The sequence below is a fragment of the Mobula birostris genome, chromosome 1 (assembly GCF_030028105.1).
Source record: "Mobula birostris isolate sMobBir1 chromosome 1, sMobBir1.hap1, whole genome shotgun sequence".
Classification (NCBI taxonomy): domain Eukaryota; kingdom Metazoa; phylum Chordata; class Chondrichthyes; order Myliobatiformes; family Myliobatidae; genus Mobula; species Mobula birostris.
Window position 1 is genome coordinate 216,568,810 of NC_092370.1, and position 24,426 is coordinate 216,593,235.

The 24,426-nt window shown below is 39.5% G+C and overlaps 1 protein-coding gene across 3 annotated transcripts in view; it reads left to right on the forward strand.

Annotated features, from left to right (window-relative positions):
- The first annotated feature begins 273 nt into the window (after positions 1-273).
- pcnx4 (pecanex 4) overlaps positions 274-24,426 on the forward strand; it is a 28,975-nt gene continuing 4,822 nt past the window's right edge. Inside the window, exons 1-8 of one of the 3 annotated variants that reach the window (XM_072271247.1) lie at positions 274-378; positions 11,388-12,127; positions 12,858-13,034; positions 15,169-15,683; positions 20,130-20,230; positions 20,896-21,018; positions 21,442-21,805; positions 23,613-23,716. In XM_072271247.1, coding sequence (XP_072127348.1) covers positions 11,439-12,127; positions 12,858-13,034; positions 15,169-15,683; positions 20,130-20,230; positions 20,896-21,018; positions 21,442-21,805; positions 23,613-23,716 — 2,073 coding nt within the window. In that variant the 5' untranslated portion in view covers positions 274-378; positions 11,388-11,438. Of the gene's footprint in view, positions 379-574; positions 773-11,387; positions 12,128-12,857; positions 13,035-15,168; positions 15,684-20,129; positions 20,231-20,895; positions 21,019-21,441; positions 21,806-23,612; positions 23,717-24,426 lie in introns of those variants that run through there. The other 2 variants (XM_072271254.1, XM_072271264.1) reach the window with 2 other exon arrangements.

Sequence of the window (24,426 nt, forward strand, 5' to 3'; positions counted from 1 at the left end):
TCCTTCATAATCAAATGACCTGTATACATACACCCTTGGAGGTCGACCGGGGGTGGGGAGAGGGATATGGGGTTGCGGGGTCCCGGGTGGTGGTGCTACCTCCCTGAAATGAGTTCTTGCTGGGTGGGATGTCTGCAGGATGCGGATGAGCGGATTCAGTGAGCTGGGCATATCCCAACATAGGGGGTTTTTATATATATACACACACACATACACCCCTCCCTGATGCGCGTCACCACGTCGCGGGTGAGAGGTCAAGCGCGTGCGCCGGTCCGGAGGGGAGCCTGGCGTAATGGCCATCAGCGGGGTAGTACGGTCGGCGATTCCACCATGCCAAGTGAACCGTCCGGAGACTGGCACCGGATCTGGAGAACATCGGTGGGTCCAGGGACGCAGGCTGGGTCACGCTAACGCAGCAGAGGGGTGGGCTGGGGGGAGATGACCGTTCGGCGTGGGAACGGGCGTGTTGTCGGGACGGCCGTGCGGGTGTGGTTCCCGAGAGGGCGTGGAACCGACCGACCGTTCGTCCGGCGAGCGCCTGCTGGTTGCTAGGGGCAGCCGGGCTGTTGGTGAAATGCACTTCAGCGGTCATGTGAGCCGAGCAGGCGAAGTTTGTAACGCCAGCAACCTTCATGTAATGTTTTAATGTATTTGTGAAATCTGCCAAGTTTTCCAGGCGCTGGGCCGATTTATGTTCCGAATGCCGTGACTGAATCCAAATGGTTGAAAATTGTACGTAAACGTACCTACGTATTGGGGAAAAAAAATACTTGTAAGTTTTAAGGTGATGATGCTTAAGAGATGTTTTGCACATGATGGTGTAAGACTAGGAATCTTTTCCTAATAATGTTGCCCTTTGTATTTACTTTGCGTGTTGTGTTCTGTGTGAAAAGTAGATACCAAGTACTGTAGTGGCTTGGGATCGAGGAAAAATGGCTTACAGTCTATTCTCTGGGTTCTGAAGTGGCTGATGAGGCGAATGTGGGATCCAGAAACTCCGCCAAAAGTGGGGTAGGAGGTCCTCATAGAAATGATAGGTTCATTGTTCAGGTGATGAGCCTTTGATATTTGAAAAAGGATCCGGTGCTGTGATACTTGCAATCCGAGACGACTGTCCAAGACTGAGATTTTAAACTACTAATGGAGCTGAGGGATAAGAGACCAGAACAGGGAGGTGAGGTAACTGTTAGCTATGATCTTGCTAAATGGTGGAGCAGGTATGAAGGGGTGGAAAGGGTTATTAGCTTACTCATGCTCGTATGTGTGGTGCAGGGCAGGTGGTGTACAGCTTTCGTTTACAATGTTTTCCCATTGCATTGTCTAGTGATTTGCACCTTTCCAATCCTGAGCTGACATGAGCATTGTGTGAATGTAGTACATTTTCAAGGTGACTGAGAACATTCTTGAATTTTGTTCCCTGTTTCCACCAAGTATTCGGCTTTGATGAGAGAGCTTAGAGCATTTATTTCAGGAGTCTAATTTTAGGGTTGTGATTGATCCTGCCTGCCCATTGGGGCCAACTAAGTAAGAAGTGAGCAGTATACCTTGGCCTGGGAAGTATGTTGACATTGGTTTTCTTGGACCGGGAGGACTTTGTGGACATGGTATTGTAGTATCTCTGCAATGTGTGGTAGAGCCAGATTTAGGTAGTCCATGTCACTAAGTTTACAGGAAGTCAGGGATCATTGCTGTGCGGTTGACCATGAACATTGATCTTTATGCTATTTTCCTCAGACAGCCAAAGGCTTGAAAATTATGGTGAATTTTATCATGCCTCCTGCGATACAGAAAATTGTCTGTGCCTTATTGTGGATCTTTATTCTCAGAAGGCAGTGTTTTGCAGCAGGATATGGTTCTCTTGCACACTTTGGCGAAGAAGTCAACGTTGACCTGCATTTAGCCTCTGATCCTGTGCTTTGGATGACACAGGAGACTGCGGATGTGGGGATCTAGAGCAAAAAAATACAAGCTGCTGGAGAAACTGAGCAGCTCAGGCAGCATCTGGAGGCAAAGGTTGACATTTCATGTTGAGGCACTGCGTCCGGATTGAGAGTATAAATGAGGAGATGACCAATACAGAGAGGTGAGGCACGAGTTTACAAGTGACAGGTGGATCGAGCTAAGGAGGGGTTGATGGGCAGGTAGAACCAGTGAAGAAGGAAGTGGTGGAGATAGTGACAGTGGCTGGAGGTTAATAGTAGAGATAACAAAGAGATGTAGATTATAGAATCTGATAGAACAGAGAGGCTGCTGATTACCTGAAATTGGAGAGTTCAGTGTTCATGCCTTTAGGTCTAAGACTACCCAGTCAGAATATGAGGTGCTGTTCCTCTAGTTTGCTGGTTGGGACACCCTGGTTCTAGAGTGGAGGCAACTAAAGCCAAATGGACTTCCTTTTGATCTGTAGATAAACGCCACAGCAAGAAGTTTGTTGGAGATCAGAGTTGGAATCATGACAAGAAACATTGAACAGACTTGGGCCAGTGAAGCTGTCAGGGATTACAGCGGGACATTGATAGGATGCAAAACTGGGCTGAGAAGTGGCAGGTGGAGTTCTCAACCCAGATAAGTGTGAAGTGGTTCATTTTAGTAGGTCAAATATGACGGCAGAATATAGCATTAATGGTAAGACTCTTGGCAGTGTGGAGGATCAGAGGGATCTTGGGCTCCAAGTCCATAGGACACTCAAAACCGCTGTGCAGATTGACTCTGTGGTTAAGAAGGCATACGGTGCATTGGCCTTCAGCAACCGTGCAATTGAGTTTAAGAGCCGAGCCGAGAGGTAACGTTGCAGCTATATGGGACCCTGGTCAGACCCCCCCCCCCTTGGAGTACTGTGCTCAATTCTGGTCGCCTCTCTACAGGAAGAACGTGGAAACCATAGAAAGGGTGCAGAGGAGGTTTACAAGGATGTTGCCTGGATTGGGGAGCATGCCTTATGAGAATAGGTTGAGTGAACTTGGCCTTTTTTCCTTGGAGATACAGAGGATGAGAGGTGACCTGATTGAGGTGTACAAGATAATAAGAGTCATTGATCATGTGGATAGTCAGAGGCTTTTTCCCAGGGCTGAAATAGCTAGCACGAGAGGGCATAGTTTTAAAGTCCTTGGAAGTAGGTCTTTTAAGAGACTCCTGGACATGTACATGCTTAGAAAAATAGAGGTCTGTGCGTAGGCCTAGGTAGTTCTGAGTTATGGACATGTTTGGCACATCTTTGTGGGCCAAAGGGCCTGTATTGTGCTGTAGGATTTCTGTGTTTCTAAAGCACACCACCATTCTGCACTGAAATTCTGAAATTGAATGTGTTTTGGACTTTTCATTAGGATTATAACTTGCATACTATCTTGAGGATGGTAGAAGAGTCATGGGGAAATGTGGCATGGAAACAAGCCCATCGGCCCCAAACATCATTTAACCATTTGCGCTAATCCCAATTTCTTAAATCTCCTCATATCTCATCATCGTCCCTCTGCCCCACACCCCAATTCTACCACTCTACACACTAAGCAATTTACAGTAGCTAATTCACCTATCAACCTGCATATTTTTGGGATGTGGGAGTAACCCTGTATGATTACTGGAGGAATGTCAAACTTGCAGGCAGCACCCAATGTTAGGATTGAATTGAGGTCTTGGCAGAGGCTTTACTAACTGCATCACTGATGCCCACTCTGTTGCTGCAAGCCAGAGATTAGTTTTACATATGGTAGCTTTCAGATGGATGCTGCACAGTCCTTCTGGATTGGTAGTATAAAATGCATTTGTGAAGTCAATAAAAATCATGTTTAAGATTTAATGCTGCTTACACCATTTATCTTGGATTAGCCATGCGGTGAGGGTCATGTCCATTCAGTCTTTAGAAGGATGGAATCAACACTGTAAATTGGGGAGCAGAAATTTGCTCCTGGGAAGTGGTGATGGAGGAGGTTCCTGGTAATGGCTTTCTTCTGGCTGACTGTGGCTTTATTAATACTTACCACAGTCACCTTTATAGTAAGACCCTCTGGCCTGGTCTTTACTTCCTTATTGTAGATGAGGTTTGAACTTGCGACTGAAGTTCCTCTCCTCTAAGTTTCCAATCTTCAGCCAGGATACCGTTTGCTTCCAAAGCATGTGGCCCTTTTCACTTGTCTGTCAGGTGGCAGTTGAGTGGACTAGACAGTGGAATGAATCAGTGCTCAGTGTAGTAGCCCGTGTACAATGTCTGTCCCAAGTTAACTTTTAAATGTGTTTGTGACCTGGAATGTTAGGAGACATTCACAGCCCCAACTGTTTCATAATCCAGGAACTCAAAACGCCACCTAATTTCTGTCATGGCTCTGATTGAGATGTTATGGACAGTATGTTGCCAGCTGTAAGAATAAAGTGTACTTTTTTTCTGGAAGGGTGGGCCAGAGGGATAATACTACCCCAAAGGGATGGGTTTGGCCATCAAGAATGATCGAGGCTGATGTCTCAGTGAAATAATTGAATGTCTTGTTACTCATTTTAATGTGGAACCAGCATGCTGAGGTCATCTGCACATTTGTCTCAATCATGGAAATTACAGGCAAGTCCAACAGAGAACTTGGAAAATTCATCTCCTGCATCCCAGAGAGCATTAGATTAACCCTTCTGGGGGAGTTTGTGTTGGGATCAGAAAAACTGTAATTCTGTAGCAAAGTGTGATTGACAAGGCGGGAGTAAGGAAAGTTGGATTCATTGGAGTCCACTTGTATAATGTTTGGCTTATAACTAAGAAACAACCACACCTTGTCATGACCACACCACACCAATATCTGTTAGGCAACCTTATTATTCAAGTGACAGAATGTATAATGTCTGCACAACCTGTGCCAAGATGGGTGTCAATGATTATTGGACTGACCACTACATAATCTACTCAGCTTAGAATCAGTGTTACAAGAACAGAAGCATGGTGGCATAGCAGTTAGAGTAATGCTATTACTGCACCAGCGACCTAAGTTCAATTCTGCTGCTGTCTGTAAGAAGTTCGTGTGTGTGTTCCCAGTGGCCACATAGGTTTCCTCCAGAAAGATGTACGGATTTGTTAGTTAATTGGGTAAGTAAGTGTAATTGAGCCTTGTGGACTTATTAGGCTAGAAGGGCCTGTAACCGTGTTGTACCTCTAAATAAAATGAGACAGCAACTCACAGACAACTGCCAGCCAGTGCTGTGGAGAGTGCCCACAGCATTTCGTTTTCCCTGAAGTTCACTGTAACTACCACCTGTGAAGAGACTTATGGTTTCTGTAACAGAAGGCATCAGGGCTGGATCTGTGAGAATGACTGAGAGGTCAAGAAGTTATTTCTCCACAAATGCTTAGTATTCTTGGATTTAAAGCTCCACCAAGCCTATTTCAAGTCATGCTCCTGTCAAGCAAAGCCTCAGTGGGTTAACAAGCACATAAAGGCCAAGGTCCAATGGAAAATGTTTGGCAGAACAGATGGTTGAGGAAAAATACAAGAGATCCTACAATCCACTGATAATTGAGATATATATGGACTCTTTGCTTCAGGCTGCCAAAGCTATATATGGTTCATCTGTCAGGGAGCCTAGAGCAGAAGTGAACTTTTCAAAGACAGGGAGCCAGTTAGCACTTGCTAGAGGGAACACTCAGGAGCTTCCTATCCATAATTCTGTCCTCACTATGAATTAATTATCAGATAATTTCCATAAATTTTAATTATTATCTAAAGAAAGCTAGTGTCTGCAGTCCTCACTATGAATTAATTATCAGATAATTTCCATAAATTTTAATTATTATCTAAAGAAAGCTAGTGTCTGCAGTGTGTTATGTTTGCATAAAATCCCAAAATGTCTTCCAGAAACCTCAAGCTGTTTTCTTGTAGGAACATTTCTTCAGACAACTGTTGGATTATGGTTGGTGTTACACTAAAGAGTGAAACCATGAAAATTTTTTTTAGAATGCTTCCTAGTTTCAATGTACATTCTCCTTTTGTAGTCTGATGATTTCTCTTATCTAAATCTCATCTCTTAATGAGCTGGGCATAGAATTTATTTCTCAAAAGACCAAACAAAAAACAATCCATTAATTTGATGTGTGTTGAAAGACCTCTTTCCCTGATATGTCAGAAAGGGTTATTTGGCAAAATCTAGAGATAAAAATGGACTGAAATTATGGAGGCGAATGCAGTAGCTGGAGGTTATTTGTATAAATTGAAGAAACTGACTCACTGATGTATTGATATATTTTTACATATAAAACAATGAACATAATTTTTCAATTGAGTTACTCTTAATACTTCCAATCAATGAAATAAAGAAACTTGGTGTTTTAATGTCTAGCCTTGTCTTGCAAATTGATTTTTATCTGGAAGAAAAAAAATGAAACACACAAGGCCACATGTAGAAGGTGTGATAACCAGTTTGTATGCCAGTGAAAACGTGTTGCTACGCTCTCTGATTTCCCCGTTGAATAACTATATAACACATAGCCCCAGTCAAATTAGGCCCATAGGACTGTTACATGAATAACTACTATCTAGTACAAAATTTGTATTTATTGCAATAGCTGAACTACATTTGTCTCTGTTGTTTATTAATAAGCTAACCTGACAAAATTGAAGGAATTTTGCCCTGGGTATTTTCTTTTATAGGTAGTACCAATTTTCTTAACTGTCTTGGATAGTTGATCAATGGAAAACTTTAATACAACTGAGATTTTAACTTTAATTGCAAGTCTGAACCCTTCACTTTGTGTCTAAGATTTGCATAAGGAGGTCTTTAGAGGAGAAAGTTATGGTGCCAACTTGATTATGGTGCCATGTAACAAATGGAATTGAATAAATTAGTAGTTTGTCAGTTTAGAGGCGTGATAACTTAAATAAATGACTTGTTTTCAAGAAAACACTCAGATTACTGGTTAGGTATTTCAGTATGTAAATATATTCAAATATCTCTATAGGATTTTTAGTAGGTGTGATCACTAACAAAACTTAAGTAGGGAAGCTGCAATTCAGAAGTCCTTCTTGATTCTCATTTATGTATGCTTATTCAGTGATGTCATCTGAATTATGCAGATAAGACCATTAAACAAAGAAACAGAATTAGTCTATTTGACTCATTGAGTCTGCATGGATATTGGATGGGGATAGTGTGAATCCTTTTGTGTTGTTAACTGTCTACACATATTTACACATGAAGAATGTCCTCTTGAGCAAAATGCTGTGGACCTGTGTTTGTCCTGCTGGAGAAAAGGAAAATTGGCAATTGGTGGAAGAAGGTTTTCAGCAGAACCATTTCACACTGTAATGTACTGTTTTGATAATGGTGTTGCTAATGAGAGTTTATATTTTATATTCATGGAAACTATATTGCAAAAAGTAAAGAATACATTGAAATTTGAGTGTTGTTTACCAGTTGGCCGAGAGATACACCACAAATAGGAAACTTAAGTTAATTTGTAAATACTCATTGTTTGTTATGTTAGCTGATGGAATTCTCTTTCGCTGTCATTTCTTTGTAATTTTAAAATGTACTGCAACAATTTTCAAGCATGCAAAAATTTGAATTACTGATGATTAATTAGATCGATAGTAAAAGTATATCAAACTAAAGCAGAGTACAACAAAACTGAAAATCTGGCACCTAATTGCAAGTCTTGATCATGCAGCTTCAGACTCACTCATTGACCTAAAAGAGAGCCAGTGGTGTAGAGTGTAATCAAGATTGTGGGCAAAAGGAGAAGTCCAGATTGCCCCCAAGGCTGGGGCCTTGAGTGTGTAGCCAGAGCAGAGGTAATCAAAATGTAGATAATCTACACTGGAACTGGGATACAAAATACTTGTATATTTTCCACTCCCTTTAAAAACACTGGATTCACTACAACATTTATAATACCACTGTATAACATTATTCAATAAAGTCAAATTGATGTGTTTGGCTATTAATAGGATTAACATCCAACAGTCTGGAGAAAATGGTAATCCCCTTGATTCTCAAGCATGCTGGGTTATCATATTTTTAGTGCAGTCTGCTTACTTTCTATAATTCATCTAATCAAGATATTAAAATATTGTTTCACTGATTTTGGCCAATAAATTTTTTTCCTTGCTTGCAATTTAAAAATGCAGATGGGGAGATAAGAGTGTTTATCTGAAACCAAGTTAGAAACATGGCTAGGAGTCCTTAACCAGATGAGTTGTTCTTTTGCTTGTCTATCAGTTGAATATTTCTTCCGGGCTAGACTGATGGAATTTCTCAGCTCTGTGGACATTTTTTTTAATTCCAGGAGAGCCATTGCAGCTTTACTGCTTTACAGAGCTACAGTATTTAAATGTAACATAACATACAATAATCGCAGCTAGTGAGGATTTTTTTTTTAAAAAAAAGCATGAACATAGAAGACCACAATCTGTGCAGATCAGAAGTAATATCTTCACCTTGCTGATAATGAACACTGACGCACCTCAGGGATCTGTTCCTGGGCCACTGCTCTAATCTCTACACCCATGACTGTGTGGCTAAGCACAGCTCAAATGCCATCTCTGAATTTGCTGATGACACAGCTATTGTTGACAGAATTTCAGATGGTGATGGAGGCACACAGGAACTAGAGAGATCAGCTGGCTGAGTGGTGTTACAGCAACAACCTTGCACTCAATGTCAGTAATACCAAAGAATTGATTGTAGACTTGAGAAAGAGGAAGACAAGGGCATACACACCAGTTCTCATTAAGGGATCAGCAGTGGAAAGGGTGAGCAGTTTCAAGTTCCTGGGTGCCAACATCTCTGAGGATCTATCCTGAGTCCAGCACATTGATGCACCTACAAAGAAGGCATGAGAGCAGCTATATTTCATGAGGAATTTAAGGAGATTTGGTATATTACCAAAGACACTGGCAAATTTCTACTGTGTAGAGCATTCTAACTGGCTGCATCACTGGATCGAAATAAGCTGCAGAAATTTGTGAACTCAGTCAGCTCCATCATGGGCACTAGCATTCCCTGCATCCAGGGCATCTTCAAGGAGCGATGTCACAAAAAGGCAGCATTCATCATTAAGGACGCCTATCACCCAGGCATGCCCTCGTAAGGGAGGAGGTACAGGAGCCTGAAGACACACACTCAGTGATTCAGGAATAGCCTCTTCCCCGCTGCCATCAGATTTCTGAATGGACATTGAACTCATAAGAACTACTTCACTACTTTCATTTCTCTTTTTATACCTTTTATTTAACTTTTTAATTATGTGCTTACTGTAATTTATAGATTTTTTATTACTTATGCAACGTATTGCTGCTGCATAACAAATTTCACAATATATTCCAGTGATGTTAAACCTGATTCTGATTTCTTTGGGATACAAAGGGGACTGAGGTATTTTGATGGTAATACAAATCTTGGTAGCTATAGTCAGCTGATAAAAGGAACAGACATATATGAGGAGTAGAAGGAGATGAGTTATACAACTCTCATTACATGCATGTGCAGCTCAACTCTTTGAGTGATTATGCAGAAAGTTTGAAGTTAATAATTCATCTCCTTCTACCTTGGGCTACAAACTTATCAATCAGCCCTGCTGTGGACCACTTTCTGGAGGTCCAAGACACCGACTTCTACAAAGAAGGGATCCGTATGCTCCACGACCGCTGGACTAAGTGTGTAAATGTAGGAGGGGATTATGTTGAAAAATAAATGTGCTAGGTTTTCTAAAATTGACTCCTCCTACCTTAGGCCACAAATTTATCAATCATCTCTCAATTATATTTCATGATCTTGGGAGTTCCCAAAGCGTTGTGCAGTTTATTTATTTAACGATACAGCGTGGAATCAGCCCTTCTGACCCTTGACCCAGCAACCTCCGATTTAATCCTAGCCTAATCACAGGGCAATTTTATAACAACCAATTAACCTACTAACTGGTATGTGTTTGGACTGTGGGAGGTAATTGGAGCTGTTGGAGAAAACCCACACATTCCACAGGGTGGACGTACAGACTCCTTACAGATGATGCGGAATTGAGCTCTGAACTCCTAGGCCCCAAGCTGTAATAGCATCACTCTAACTGCCATGCCACTGTGGTGCCCAAGAGTTAGTTAAATATTTCTAAAGTGTAATTAATATTGTAATGTAAGAACTGTGGCATCCAATTAATATAAGCCTACAGAAACTGCCTACAATATTTTTTAGTAATTATTGATTGGAACATAATTGCTGCCAAGAATAGTAGGGACTGCACCTGTGATCGTCAAAATGATATTGTGGGATCTTTTTAATGCTCACCTCAGGGCATCTCAGTTTCATATTGTTCAAAAACTGGCTTCTTTAATAATTTAGCATTCCCACAATTCAGCACTGGAATGCATGCTCTAATCTTACACCACACTTCTACAGCAAGGTTTGAATCTCAGTCTTCTAGCAAGAGTGAGAATAATGAGCCATGTCTGACACCAGCGTTGCACAGACTGTTTAATGTTCAGTACTCAGTGTTGAATGCTCTCATGGAACATATAATCTGATAAGACGGGTACAGAGAAACTGTTCCCTCTAAAATTGAATAGACAACAAAGAGGCACGATCTTGAAATGAGAGTTAGACCTTCGAGTGAAATTATAGAACACTTTTTCACAGATATTTTTCATTCTACCTCAATACATGTGACAATGATAAACAAATTTATCAATTTACTTTTCTTTTTCTAGTTCCTCACTTTTGGAGGAAACAGCAAAATAGCTATGCCTTTTGAGTGTCTTGCCAAAAATTACAAATGCACTTTGGGAAGGTGGAATAAAAGTAGTTTTTATAATCTTGTAAATAATTGTAAATTATCATCTGGGAAAAGGGAGGATCATTAAATAAGTCAGTTAAATAATACTTTAGGTTGATTTTGCAGAAGAGAATAATGTAGCTGGAACAAAGCTTTTAGTTAATGAAACACATGGCTACTTAAGTTCTTTAAAAATGGTAATTAAAACTAATAACTAAAGCTGAAACTTGAATTCCTGAGTATGGTTAAGAGGGATGTGTAAAATATTACTTCATCATTTTGATGTAACTCCTGAAATTTGCTGTGTTATAAATGGCTGAATAGATTTTGTTTTTGATTTACACATGAACGACACTGAACAAAACCTGCTTTGCAGCTCTTAAGCTACATGGGATAGCTTGCTGCTTATGTAGAAATTTTGTAAGTTGAGTGGGTGGTAATTAAGTTTGGTGAGTTCAATTTACAATGCCTAGTATCAATCTTCTAGTCTTCTCCTTCACCAGTCACATTAATCTACATTAGCCACTGCATTGCATCCCTGTTGTAATGAAATTTGTGATGCTAAATATGTAATAAAATATTTTGTGGTTGTTTTCTAGATATAATTACAAACATATTTTTCTGATGATTTACTGTTAAATTCTGACATTTCTAGATAAGAAACACGATGGAAATACTGATGATATAAGAATTATACAAATTCAGAATGGGTCCAGATGTCCCTCTACTGAACGACTACAAACAAGAATTTTTTTGGAAGCGGTTTCCACAGACAATACTTGGAGGGCCACGATTCAAACTTGGATATTGTGCTCCACCTTACATCTATGTTAACCAGATCATCTTGTTCCTGATACCTTGGGTTTTTGGTGGGATAGGAACTGTTCTCTACCAGCTAAGTACTTTGGAAGATTACTGGGCATCAATTCTTGCTGCAGGTTTGATGCTGCTGGCAGCTTTCATTGTTCAAGGCATGAACCTTTGGGTGAGATGGAAGAGTGTAGTTGTCGAAACATTCACTCCCGAAAATACTTTGGCCGATGAAGATGAATTTAATTTTTCCAGCTGTGCTGGGTCTGAAACAATAAAATTCATCATACCTGGAAAAAAATATTTTATCAATACAGTTCTTCACTCCATTCTGGCTGGAGCACTATGTGGCCTTGGAACATGGTATTTATTGCCTAACAGGCTAATGATACTATATGTCAACACAGGAGCAACTGCTATGCTTTTTATTTTTGGTTGGGTGACGGTATGCATTGGAGAATATTCATTAATAATAAATACTGCTGTAGAGACTGCTACATTCCAACCACAAGATACATATGAAACCAATGCTCTTACTAGACCCCTTTATATTTTTGCCTTTGTAGCAGTGGATCTGGCTTTCAGGTATATTTTCTACATGCCTAATGTTCAGCTGTAGTGAGTTTAGTACAAGAATTAAGACTGAAAAATGATTAACTTCCATTGTTAGATGCTTTAAAAATTGAACTAATTGTAATGAGATATAACTACTGCATGAATTGATATGTCAACTAGGTGTAAATTTCAAATGTTAATTAGGATCTGTGTACATTTTGTATTGCTATTTTAGAACTGCATTTGAGAATGTTAGTTTGAGTTATGTTTGGGAGTGGAATAACTTTTAAGCAGAGACTGAAAGGTAAAACTTTCTGCTAAATATCTTAACTTTTGATCACAAGATCTCCAGTGTCTTTTGTGTTTGAGGAATGCTGGCGTGTTTCTATATACCAAGTCTTTATTTTGCAGTTATGAAGAAGAAACTCACCACTCAGCTCCAGAAACTGAATGTTGACATTACCAAGTAAAAACTGGCTTAAGTTTCAAATATGCCACAAGCATTAGTGTTAAGGAAGGCAGAAAATGCAGTGTTAAGTGCAAAACAATTATTAATGAAAATGTGATTTAAGAATTTTAAAATGAGAAAAGCCATTCATAACATTAGAAATCTATCTCTATTGGTTTGTGGCATATGTATCTTCCAATTAATCTTAACTAAGCAAACTGGATGTTGGATTTAGATTAAGGACATCCTATAGCTAGAGTGTTTTGTTCTAGGATATTTTAGGATTCAATATTCGACTTTTTTCCCCTTCAGGTTTACTGTAAATCCAATCCTGCTTCAAACAGCTCAGATTTTACACATTATTTTTGTATTTCTGCCTGTCTTTTGGGCAATTGGTATTTTGCCTCCTGTGGATGCACTCATCTTATGGGTTCTTGAGCAAGTCTTGGAATTTCTATTTGGAGGTTCACCCATGGCAACCAATGTAAGGTAAGATTTGAAATCTTCATGTGAAAGGAACAAGACATCTTTGTAGCAAGGCAATTCCCAAACTACCTGTACTGTACTGTGATTTGATAAACCCAAAATACTCTGCAGATGTTGGGGTCATGCTTATCACCTCCCTGCTTCCCCTCCCCCACCCCTCTATCTTTCCCCTTACTGGTATTTCTCCTGGCACCTACCAGCCTTCTCCTTCCCACCCTCCCCCCACCTTCTTTATAGGGCCTTCTGCCCCTTCACTCTTCAGTCCTGATGAAGGGTTCCGGCCTGAAACGTTGACTGATCATTTCCACGGATGCTGCCCGACCTGCTGTGATTTGATAGTTTATTTGCAGTGTTGTTTAACTACTACCTAACAAACACACCCCAAATTAAATATCGAAATATGTCATGCTAATTTTTTATTTCTTGAGTCTGTGCCATTAAGGTACTACTCTTGTTTCTAAAGTTCTCTCGCACCCTCTCATTACTGAAGGTTTTAAATTTCGGAGGTATTACTGAAACATTGTCTGAGCCACTTCACTACTTTGGTCATAGATTCATGTGTAAGACTTCACTGGTTATGTCGGTGGAATAATTTATTTAAGTAGTACTCCAATCTCTTGTGATTAAGTCAGAGAGTCATAGGTAGGAAGGTGATTATTGTTATTCTGCTCTCAAACCCAGGATGCAGTAGCTAATTGTTGGAATCTTTTGCCCTATTAGCTGACTGGATAATTAACTTTATTCATCATTGTAGTTCACCGGTTGACTTAACAGGCTCTCTTGTGATTGAAAATTTTTAAAAAACTGGATGCTGGAAGTCAAGCAGCAGCTGTAGAAAGAGTTCAAGTCTCTTAAGTGAGAAATATACAGTGCAACTCATAAAAATTACAATTAAAAAAATAAACAGTGTAAAAGAGGAATTGCAAGGTAGTGTTCATGGACCATTCAGAAATTGCTGGCAGAGGGGAAAAAGCCGACCCTAAAACCTTTGAGTGTGGGTTTTCAGGCTTCAGTATCCCCTGATGGTGGTAATGAGAAGAAGGCATGAACTGGGTGATGAGGTTTTTTGATAATGGTTGCCACCTTATTTAGGCATTGCCTTTGAAAGATGTCCTCGATGGTGGAGAGGCTTGTGCCAGTGACAGAGCTGGCTGAGTCTACAACCTTCTGTAGCTTCTTCTGATCCTGTGCAATGGAGCCTCCATTACCACTTTTAAGGCCACTTTTTGTTATTTAAATGTGGGAAATCTAAAACCAGGATTCCAAAAGAAAACTTAAAACATGTCGGTCTTTATTTTGACTGTAATCAATGAATAAGCCCCCAAAGTTCTCCTCGCTGGGCAATTCCAAAGATTCACCAAAGAATTTCTCTTAATTTCAGTTCTAAGCAGCCTGCTTCATTGGGACTATTGCCTTCATCTGATTTTATTTATAACCCCCCCAAAACATCTTTAACAGCCTGGAGTATGTTTAAAACCTTCAAATTTGAATATCTAAAACAAAAACTGGAGATGCTGGATATAGGTTTAGGCAGACCTGCAAGCTACAGGACAGAGGAGAGAAGAAAGAAATTAAGATTTCAGGTCAATGATCCATATCAGAACTGGAAATGGCTAGGGAAGACCAGGTTTTAAGACGCGGAAAAGGGGCAAGAGAACAATAAAGGCGGATGATGATGGGATAGAAAGCAAAGGAGTAAACGATAACAAAAACAAAATGAAAATGGGTAATAATCAGATAGAAAACCTTAATCAGACACAAGGTGTTCGAGGAACTCGGCAGGCCAGGCAGCATCTATGGAAAAGAGTACTGTCAACATTTCAGGTTGAAACCCTTCAAGGGTCTCAGCCCAAAATGACGACTGTATTCTTTTCCATAGATGCTACCTAGTCTGCTAAGTTCCTCCAGCCTTTTGAGTGTGTCGCTTGGATTTCCAGCATCTACAGATTTTTGAGTTTGTGAAACCTTAATCACTCATCTTTTTGTACAATATTACAAAGAAGCGGCTGCTATTGGTGTGTATTTAAAAGACAATTGCATGATTTATGCAATTAATGGCTTCCTAAGAAACAAATAATCTTATAGTCCTTGACTAATGCTATGATACATTTTACATCTCAGCTTTTTATTTCTGCAGGCTGTTTGTTATATTTACTCTGTCGGCTGGAGTGGTGATCGCAACATTCTTTATTCCCACCTCTCTTGGTGTAGTTCTCTTCACAACTGGAATGGGATTTATTCTTAGCCTTGATCTCAGTCAGATAGAGACTTCATTCAGATTCTGCTGCAAGACAACTGATGCCTCTTTAGAATGTCCTAAACATAATCATCGAATTGGATGGCAGTTTCGCCAGAAAGAAATCTTGATTTATATTAGTCTTCTTGTAATGATACTTGTTGAAGCTGGATTATTGCATTATTTTGCAAAAAATTTAACTACATCTGGAATAAGTGCACAGACCATATTAAGCTATATCTTAATAATAACATTAGTAGGATGGAAGATTTGCCAGGAGATTCAAGGTGTATTTATTTTTGGATTATTTCGGAATCCTTTCTTTCCCAAAGGCATACAAACTGTTGAAGTATTTAAGCAGAAACGAGCAATGTTGATGAAGGTTGCCTTAATTCAAAGGATTCTTCATAATTTCAGTAAGATGCCCTAAAACTATAATAAATTTAGTGGGTGGTGATGCATATAAATTATATTTATATCTGTGCTTATCTCTTTGCTTTTTCGATTCTTATGTGCTTCTACTTCATTTATGTGTTTTCACTGTTTTATAAGTATTTCATGGGTGTTAAGTGAGTTTACATTAAGGAAAAACCTGGCACAAAATTGGTTGGATTGAGGACGGGCCATTGGAGAGCACAAGAAAATATGAGTGGGAATAGTCTACCTGACCCTTCAAACTTTGATAACTGAACAGCAGAGTAGATGAGGCCAGCATAAGACAATGACTGATCTATGCTGGCCTCATCTCCTGTCCAGTTCTCCATAACTCAATTCCTTGATCTTTCAGAAAATGATTCCTCTCCACTTTAAGTACTTTCTAATGATCTGGCCTCCACACCTCCTTGAGACAGAATTCCAGAGGTTCACCACCACATGTGAAAATATCTTTTCAACCCTGCCTTTAATGATCTACCCTTTATAATTGTGACCCCTCATTGAGACTCCCCCACCTGTGAATACATCTACCTAGTAATAGAATTCTGCAACACAGAAATAGTCTTTTTGGCCAGCCACCATACAAATCTTTTTGCCCATCTAGACTAAACCCATTTGACACTGTTAAGTCTCTACCCTTCTGTTTTATTGTGGTTAAATATAACCTTTCCAGTGAATAAACTCTTCTCGGGCTTCCAGCCGGGAGCAGTTATCGATTTTTAACTAACGTTTCGATGACAAACTTCGCCATCTTCAGGAAGATTGGCGGATTTTGTCATCAAAACGTCAGTTAAAACCGATACCTATAGGTGGCTGGAAGCCGGGGAAGAGTTTTTGTCAGCTATGCCGGGAGAGCACTGGATCCTTTTTCTATAACCTTACATTCTCTTTATAACATTTCCTCTCACCTTAAACCTATTCCATCATTTTTGTATCCTCTTTTGAGATACCCATCAATACCCCTTAAAATTTATATATTTCTACAGGTCACCCGCCTGTCGTCTTCACTCCAGGGAAAACAAAACCAGCCTGTCCAATTTCCGCATAACTAAATTCTTCCAGTCTGATACTTAGAATGCAGTCCAATCAATGTTTTGGAAAGTTGTAACATGATATCTCCACTTTTATATTCTGTGCCCTGACTAATGAAGGCAAGCATGCCATATGCCTTCTTCACCATCCTATCGACTTGTGTTGCCACTTTCAGAGACCTGTATACTTAAACCCCCAAGGTCTCCCTGGTGATCAACATTTGTTCATGTTTACTATATATGTCCTACTCATATTTTACTTACTAAAATGTATTATTTCACTCTTGTCAGGATTAAATTCTATCTGCCACTATTTTGTCCAATCCATCTAATCTATCCCCTTCTGTAGCCTTAGACCTTCCTCATTATCCATAATGCTACCAATCTTCATGTCATGCCTCATCCAGATTTTGTTTGTCTCGATAAAGTCACCTCTTGTTTTTTTAAACTCAAAAAAAAATATAGACTTGCTTAGGCTCACTAAGAATCATAGTCATACGACATGGAAACACGCTCTTTGGCCTAAGCCCTCTAACCTCTCGTAACTGTGGGCTTATCTAGATGGCTTTTAAATGTTGCTAATGTTCCCACATCAACCACTATCTCTTTCAGCTCACTTTCATGCACTTCCCATTGCATGAAAAAGCAGCCTCTGATGTTCCTTTAAAATCTCTTGCCATGATCTTAAACCTTTGCCCTTTTGTTTTAGCACCCCTACCCCAACACTGGTAAAAAGACTACTTGCTTTTATCCTGTCTGTGCCCCTCATGATCTTGTATACTTCTATCAACACTCAACCCCTTTGTTTCAGGGAATGAAGTCCTAGTCTACTCAGTCTCTCCTTGTATCTCAAGCCCTCAAGTCCAGACAACATCCTGGTAAATTTTTTCTGCACTCTTTCTTGTTTAATAACCCCTTTCCTACAAGAAGATAACCAAAGCTGAATTCAGTACTCCAAGTGCAGCCTCATCAGTCTTGTATATCTGCAACACAACTTCCCAACTCGTATACTCAATACCCCATTACCCTAACAGATGAAAATCAGCATGCCAAACACCTTCCTCACCATCCAACTCTACACTTGCACTCCTAGGATCCCTCTCTTACAGGACCGTCCCCGTGGTATGACAGTTTACTGTATAAGTCCTACCTATGCCCTATCACCACTGATCCCACCTCATCCGACGACTGTTGTTCTCCCATAATGCAGTACCTCACATTTATCTACAAACCCCATTTCCAGAAAAGTTGGGATATTTTCCAAAATGCAATAAAAACAAAAATCTGTGATATGTTAATTCACGTGAACCTTTATTTAACTGACAAAAGTACAAAGAGATTTCCAATAGCTTTACTGACCAACTTAATTGTATTTTGTAAATATACACAAATTTAGAATTTGATGGCTGTAACACACTCAACAAAAGTTGGGACAGAGTTAAAATAAGATTGAAAAGTGCACAGAATATTCAAGTAACACCGGTTTTGAAGACTCCACATCAAGCAGGCTAATTGGTAGCAGGTGAGGTATCATGACTGGGTATAAAAGTAGCGTCCATCAAAGGCTCAGTCTTTGCAAGCAAGGATGGGTCGTGGCTCACCCCTTTGTGCCAAAATTCGTGAGAGAATTGTTAGTTCAAAAGGAACATTTCTCAACGCAAGATTGCAGAGAATTTAGGTCTTTCAACATCTAAGGTACTAATATTGTGAAAAGATTCAGAGAATTCAGAGACATCTCAGTGCGTAAAGGGCAAGGTCAGAAACCGCTGTTGAATGCGCGTGATCTTTGAGCCCTCTGGCGGCACTGCCAAAGAAACCGTCATGCTACTGTGACAATTATAGCCACCTGGGCTCGGGAGTACTTCGGAAAACCATTGTCACTCAACACCGTCCGTCGCTGCATCCAGAAATGCAACTTGAAACTGTATTACGCGAGGAGGAAGCCATACATCAACTCTATGCAGAAACACCGGCGAGTTCTCTGGGCCTGAGCTCATCTCAGATGGACCGCAAGACTGTGGAACCGTGTGCTGTGGTCAGATGAGTCCACATTTCAGCTAGTTTTTGGAAAAAACGGGCGTCGAGTTCTCAGTGCCAAAGATGAAAACGACCATCCAGATTGTTATCAGCGAAAGGTGCAAAAGCCAGCATCTGTGATGGTATGGGGGTGCATCAGTGCCCACGACATGAGTGAGTTGCATGTATGTGAAGGTACCATTGACTCTGAGGCGTATATTAGGATTTTAGAGAGACATGTGTTGCCATCAAGGCAACGTCTCTTCTTATTTCAGCAGGACAATGCCAGACCACATTCTGCACGGGCTACAACAGTGTGGCTTTGTAGACACAGAGTGTGTGTGCTTGACTGGCCTGCTGCCGGTCCAGATCTATCTCCTATTAAAAATGTATGGCGCATCACAAAGGGGAGAATCAGACAATGGAGACCACAGACTGATGAGCAGCTGAAGTCTCATATCAAGCAAGAATGGACAAAATTTCCAATTGCAAATCTACTACAATTAGTATCCTCAGTTCCAAAATGATTAAAAAGTGTTATTAAAAGGAAAGGTGATGTAACACAATGGTAAACATGCCTCTGTCCCAACTTTTGTTGAGTGTGTTGCAGCCATCAAATTCTAAATTTGTGTATATTTACAAAATACAATTAAGTTGGTCAGTAAAACTATTGAAAATCTTTTTGTACTTTTGTCAGTTAAATAAAGGTTCACGCGAATTAACATATCACAGACTTTTGTTTTTATTGCATTTTGGAAAATATCCCAGCTTTTCTGGAAATGGGGTTTGTAGATTAAAGGTAATTTGCCAGTCCTTAGCATACATACATAAGTGATAAAGATCCTTCCGTAATTTTTCATAACCTATTCCTAATTACCCTCAAGATTGTGGTAATGAGCCACTTTCTTGAACTGCTGCAGTCTTTCTTATGAAGCTACTCCCATCGTTTTGTTGGGTCTTGCTGCATCCAGGGATGGACTACTTAATATTGTGAAGAGATGTGAATGGAATTGAGTATTGTGACAATTGAACATTCGTGGTATTCTCCACTTCACAAACAATAAAACTTGTTTTTTTTACTGCACGGTAGTAAACATTATTTTCTTTTAAAATGCTCCCTCTGAGGATTTAGCTGTGTTCTCAATAATGTACTTGTAACCTCACAGTGTCTTAAGTATGTTGAAAATATATTTGTGAGGTTATTATTTGTATTACTGGCATTAGAACTCCTCGGAATAGATACTAAGGCACAAAAGTTAGGAGCTGTAATTATGTGATCATCATCAAAACCTTTTCAAGATATTCATAACATTGTGAAATATTTGGTATTTTGATGACTACTGTGGATTAAGGTATTATAATGATGATCTGTTATTGCAGTCTCTCCATTTGCCATGGTAGCCTTTCTGTCAGTGGATTCTTCACTACAGTATCTCCACACGGCATCCCTTTGTATTGGGTTCACACGAGCTTTTCGCATGGTAAGTTATGGACTGTTTTGGTGCAATTAAATTTATTCAGTTCCTTGTATGTCAGTGAAAAGATTTGAAATTTAAATATCTGGATATTATGAAGTTGCAATGCCTATCTACAAACAACATGTAAAGTTAGCTTTGCTGTACAAGTGCAAATGATTTTTATCAACCTGAAAAGTTAATATTATTATTAAACAACATTTTTGATTTTTTTTTATAATTATAGAGATTTGTTCCTCTAGGCTGTTAAGGATATGTCATTTTGCCCTCCTTACCTCACAATAACATCTTTTCCTTTCCCTTTATTTTAATCCACTCTTTGTGGTTTAGATTCTGTGTCTCAATAAGAATTTTTCATTTTGAATGGTTGAAGAGGCATATTGTAACTTGAAGTGTTCATATATTTTCAGAGCCCTGCAGTTGTTTCCCAATAGTCCAAAGTTTTGTTCAAAACATGGGGAACTGTAAGCAAAATGAATGCAAGCGGTGCTCATTCACTGCTGACATGCAAGATCCAAGTCACAATATTAGTGGGAAGAGACTTCAATGTTTTCAGTGGATCATAAGTTTTTTTTAATGTCTTGGGATGAGCTTTAACACTTGGGGGCAATTGTTACTGATTTTGATATAATTAAAGTATTTTCTCTATTTTAATGTGTCTATTTAAATAGGTATGGCAACATACAGAGAATGCACTTTTGGAAGTGGTAGTGATAGGAATTGTGCAACTTGCCACATTGCATTCAAGTTTAGTGTGGTGGAGCAACTTGGGCACAGGAATTCAACTTTTAATGGTAACTACTTGTTAAATTTTCATTTTCCTGGTTATTATTTACCACTTGACAGCTGGATATGGATAAACTATTCTGAATCCAGTGAGAGCTGACTATAATTAACAGTTTGAGAACTTCTGTGTTCTTACAAGATAGTAAAGAAATCTTCAATGTACACTTTTGAATAAAAAGCAACAGTTCTCTGTTGTTATGCTCACCTGCATTTCCTCCATTTCCCGAACATTCGCATTCGCCCCATCTTCCCACAGCCTTAACAGGGATAGAGTTCCTCTTGTCCTCACCTACCACCCCATGAGCCTCTGCATTGACACACTATTCCTCACAACTTCCGCATCAAGGATGAAACAACTTGCATGCTGCTTGCTGATATTCTCGTCAGAATTTTTGAAGAACTATAAGTTACTTTTCTATCCTATTTTATAGGTTGGTATTATACGAGATCGCTTCTTTCAAGCAGTTACCAAATTCAAGTTTGCTTTGACTGTACTTATCTCCTCTTGGACAGAAAAGAAGCAACGTCGCAAATCTTCCAGTGCTATCATCATTTTGAACATCATTTTGTTTCCAGTTGTGCTGACAATCATTGCTCTTGCCTCAGCACTTTCAGCCCCTTTACTTCCGCTGTTTACACTTCCAGTGTTTTTGGTGGGATTCCCACGACCCAATAAAAGCTGGCCTGGATCTGTGGGTGCCGCTGCATGTATATATCCTGATTCAGTATATTACCAGCATATGAAGCAAAACCTGGCTGCAGCATTTTGTACAGCATTTTCAGCTGGTAGCTTGAGTAAGTAATTACATTTATATATTATTGTTCTTGGTAGTTCATAGGTATTTCAATTTCCAAACATTACCAAATGTTTCAGATTCTCCTTACTTATTTTAATAGACCAAGCTAGCTTCTTAAGTCCAAACAATCTTATATAAGTCCTGCAATTTATATATTCTAAATACTAAAACAATATCACTTCGCTTTTTGTAATATATCTGAATCTTATTTTCAACTTGCCCATTCATTGTTTATCCTTCTGTTTCCAATAGTTTAAAATGCTCAGAAGTCCATGTAATCTGAGTATCAATTAACTATTTGCCCAAATATATAATTATATTAATATAGAAACATAGAAAACCTACAGCACAATACAGGCCCTTCTGCCCACAAAGTTGTGCCGAACATGTCCCTACCTTAGAAATTACTAGGGTTACCCATAGCCCTCTATTTTTCTAAGCTCCATGTACCTATCCAAAAGTCTCTTAAAAGACCCTATCGTATCCGCCTCCACCACCATTGCCGGCAGCCCATTCCACGCACTCACCACTCTCTAAAAAATTTACCCCGACATCTCCTCTATACCTACTCCCAAGCACCTTAAACCTGTGCCCTCTCGTGGCAGCCATTTCAGCCCTGGGAAAAAGCCTCTGATCCACACGATCAATGCCTCTCATCATCTTATACATCTCTATCGGGTCACCTCTCATCCTCTGTCGCTCCAAGGAGGAAAGGCAGAGTTCACTCAACCTGTCTTCATAAAGCATGCTCCCCAATCCAGACAACATCCTTGTAAATCTCCTCTGCACCCTTCGGATGGTTTCCACATCCTTCCTGTAGTGAGACGACCAGAACTGAGCACAGTACTCCAAGTGGGGTCTGACCATATATATGTTCCTATATAGCTGCAACATTACCCCTCAGCTCTTAAACTCAAACCCACACTTGATGAAGGCCAATACACCGTATGCCTCCTTAACTACAGAGTCAGCCTGCGCAGCTGCTTTGAGTGTCCTGTGGACTCAGACCCCAAGGTCCCTCTGATCATCCACACTGCCAAGACTCTTACTATTAATACTATATTTTGCCATATTTGACCTACCAAAATGAACCACTCCACATTTATCTGGATTGAACTCCAGCTGCCACTTCTCAGCCCAGTTTTGCATCCTTTCAATGTCCCGCTGTAACTTCTGACAGCCCTCCACACTATCCATAATACCCCCAACCTCTGTGTCATCAGCAAACTTACTAACCCATCCCTTCACTTCCCCTTATAAGATATTGTGTTTTTAGACATTGCACTAGCTGTAACACAGCAACATGTTGTGAACTGAAGATTCAAAGAAGATACCAATTAAAAAAAATAAGCTTGTGCAGTGTATAATGAGCTCAAGTTGTGTGTCTGGGTTCAAATTCAGTCATTTAACAATATTACTATCTATTCTTTCAGCACTGTTAAAATGTAATTAATACCAGACGTTATATATACTGAAGCTGTGTAATCAGCATTTTGCTGTCAAGGCCTGCATTTATTTTCCCATTCTAATTGCCTTTGAGAAGGTGGTGGTAGGCTACCTTCTTGAACCATACCTCTCTAAGCTCTCTCTGTCGTATCCAGCTATTATAAGGGATACTATTTCAAAGTGAAGTTTATTGTCATATGCAAAAATACACGTATATACAGGTGCAGAAAAAACTTACTTGCTTTACATGTGCATATTATTTTTCTTTCCTTGTGTACTTTGTGTATAAAGTCCTTGTGTTGTCTTGTTTTTTTAAAATTCCAATTGTGTAACCCAATTGTTTGACTTTTCATTTTAAGGAAATCCTACACCCGGCTCTCATTTCTTGTGCCGCTTTCAGGATCGTCTAGTATGGGTCTTAATTTTAGAAAGAGGTTTTCGTTACTGCTGCATTAATATTAAGGTATTGTTTTCATTACCCAACAAAAAACTGTTTTGCATAATGCAGTTCTCTAAATAATTACAGTACCATACTGCATATCTCCTGAATGTTGATTCCAAGTTTGTTTTCTATCATTCAAGGTCATGTGGAATGAGTCTGGATATCAACATTTCATGTTATACTGAATGTTAACATTGCAAAATTGGGGATGAGACATATTGGATAGGATAATAAACTTGCATGAAAACTGTACTCTTGGGAGATATTACAACTCACTAGATTCCTGAAGAATTCATATCATCCTAGCAATGTGTGTTTTGATGAACAGCAATAATCTGATCTCAACACAACTGTACTTTTTGACAGACTCTACTCTCCAGTGTCTAACAAAACATGTCATTGTCAAATTTATTCTTTTATATCATAATACAGTAGGATATACAGTATTGGTAATCATTTTGTAGCAAAATTTAATCTTTATAGATCAGCCTACAAATGCTCAAATTGTGTACACATGAATGAGATTTGGGACACTAGCGTGGATTTGCCAGCTGCTGCAAGGCTGCAGGTGTTGTCTGGCGCATGGGAATCCACTTTGCAACTGTATTTTTGACTTGCAAACAGTTTGTAGCAGGAATTCCCAACCGTTTTTATGCCATAGACAAATGCCATTAACCAAGAGGGTCCGTGGGCCCCTGGTTTATAGGAATGGAACTGACATAACATAAAGA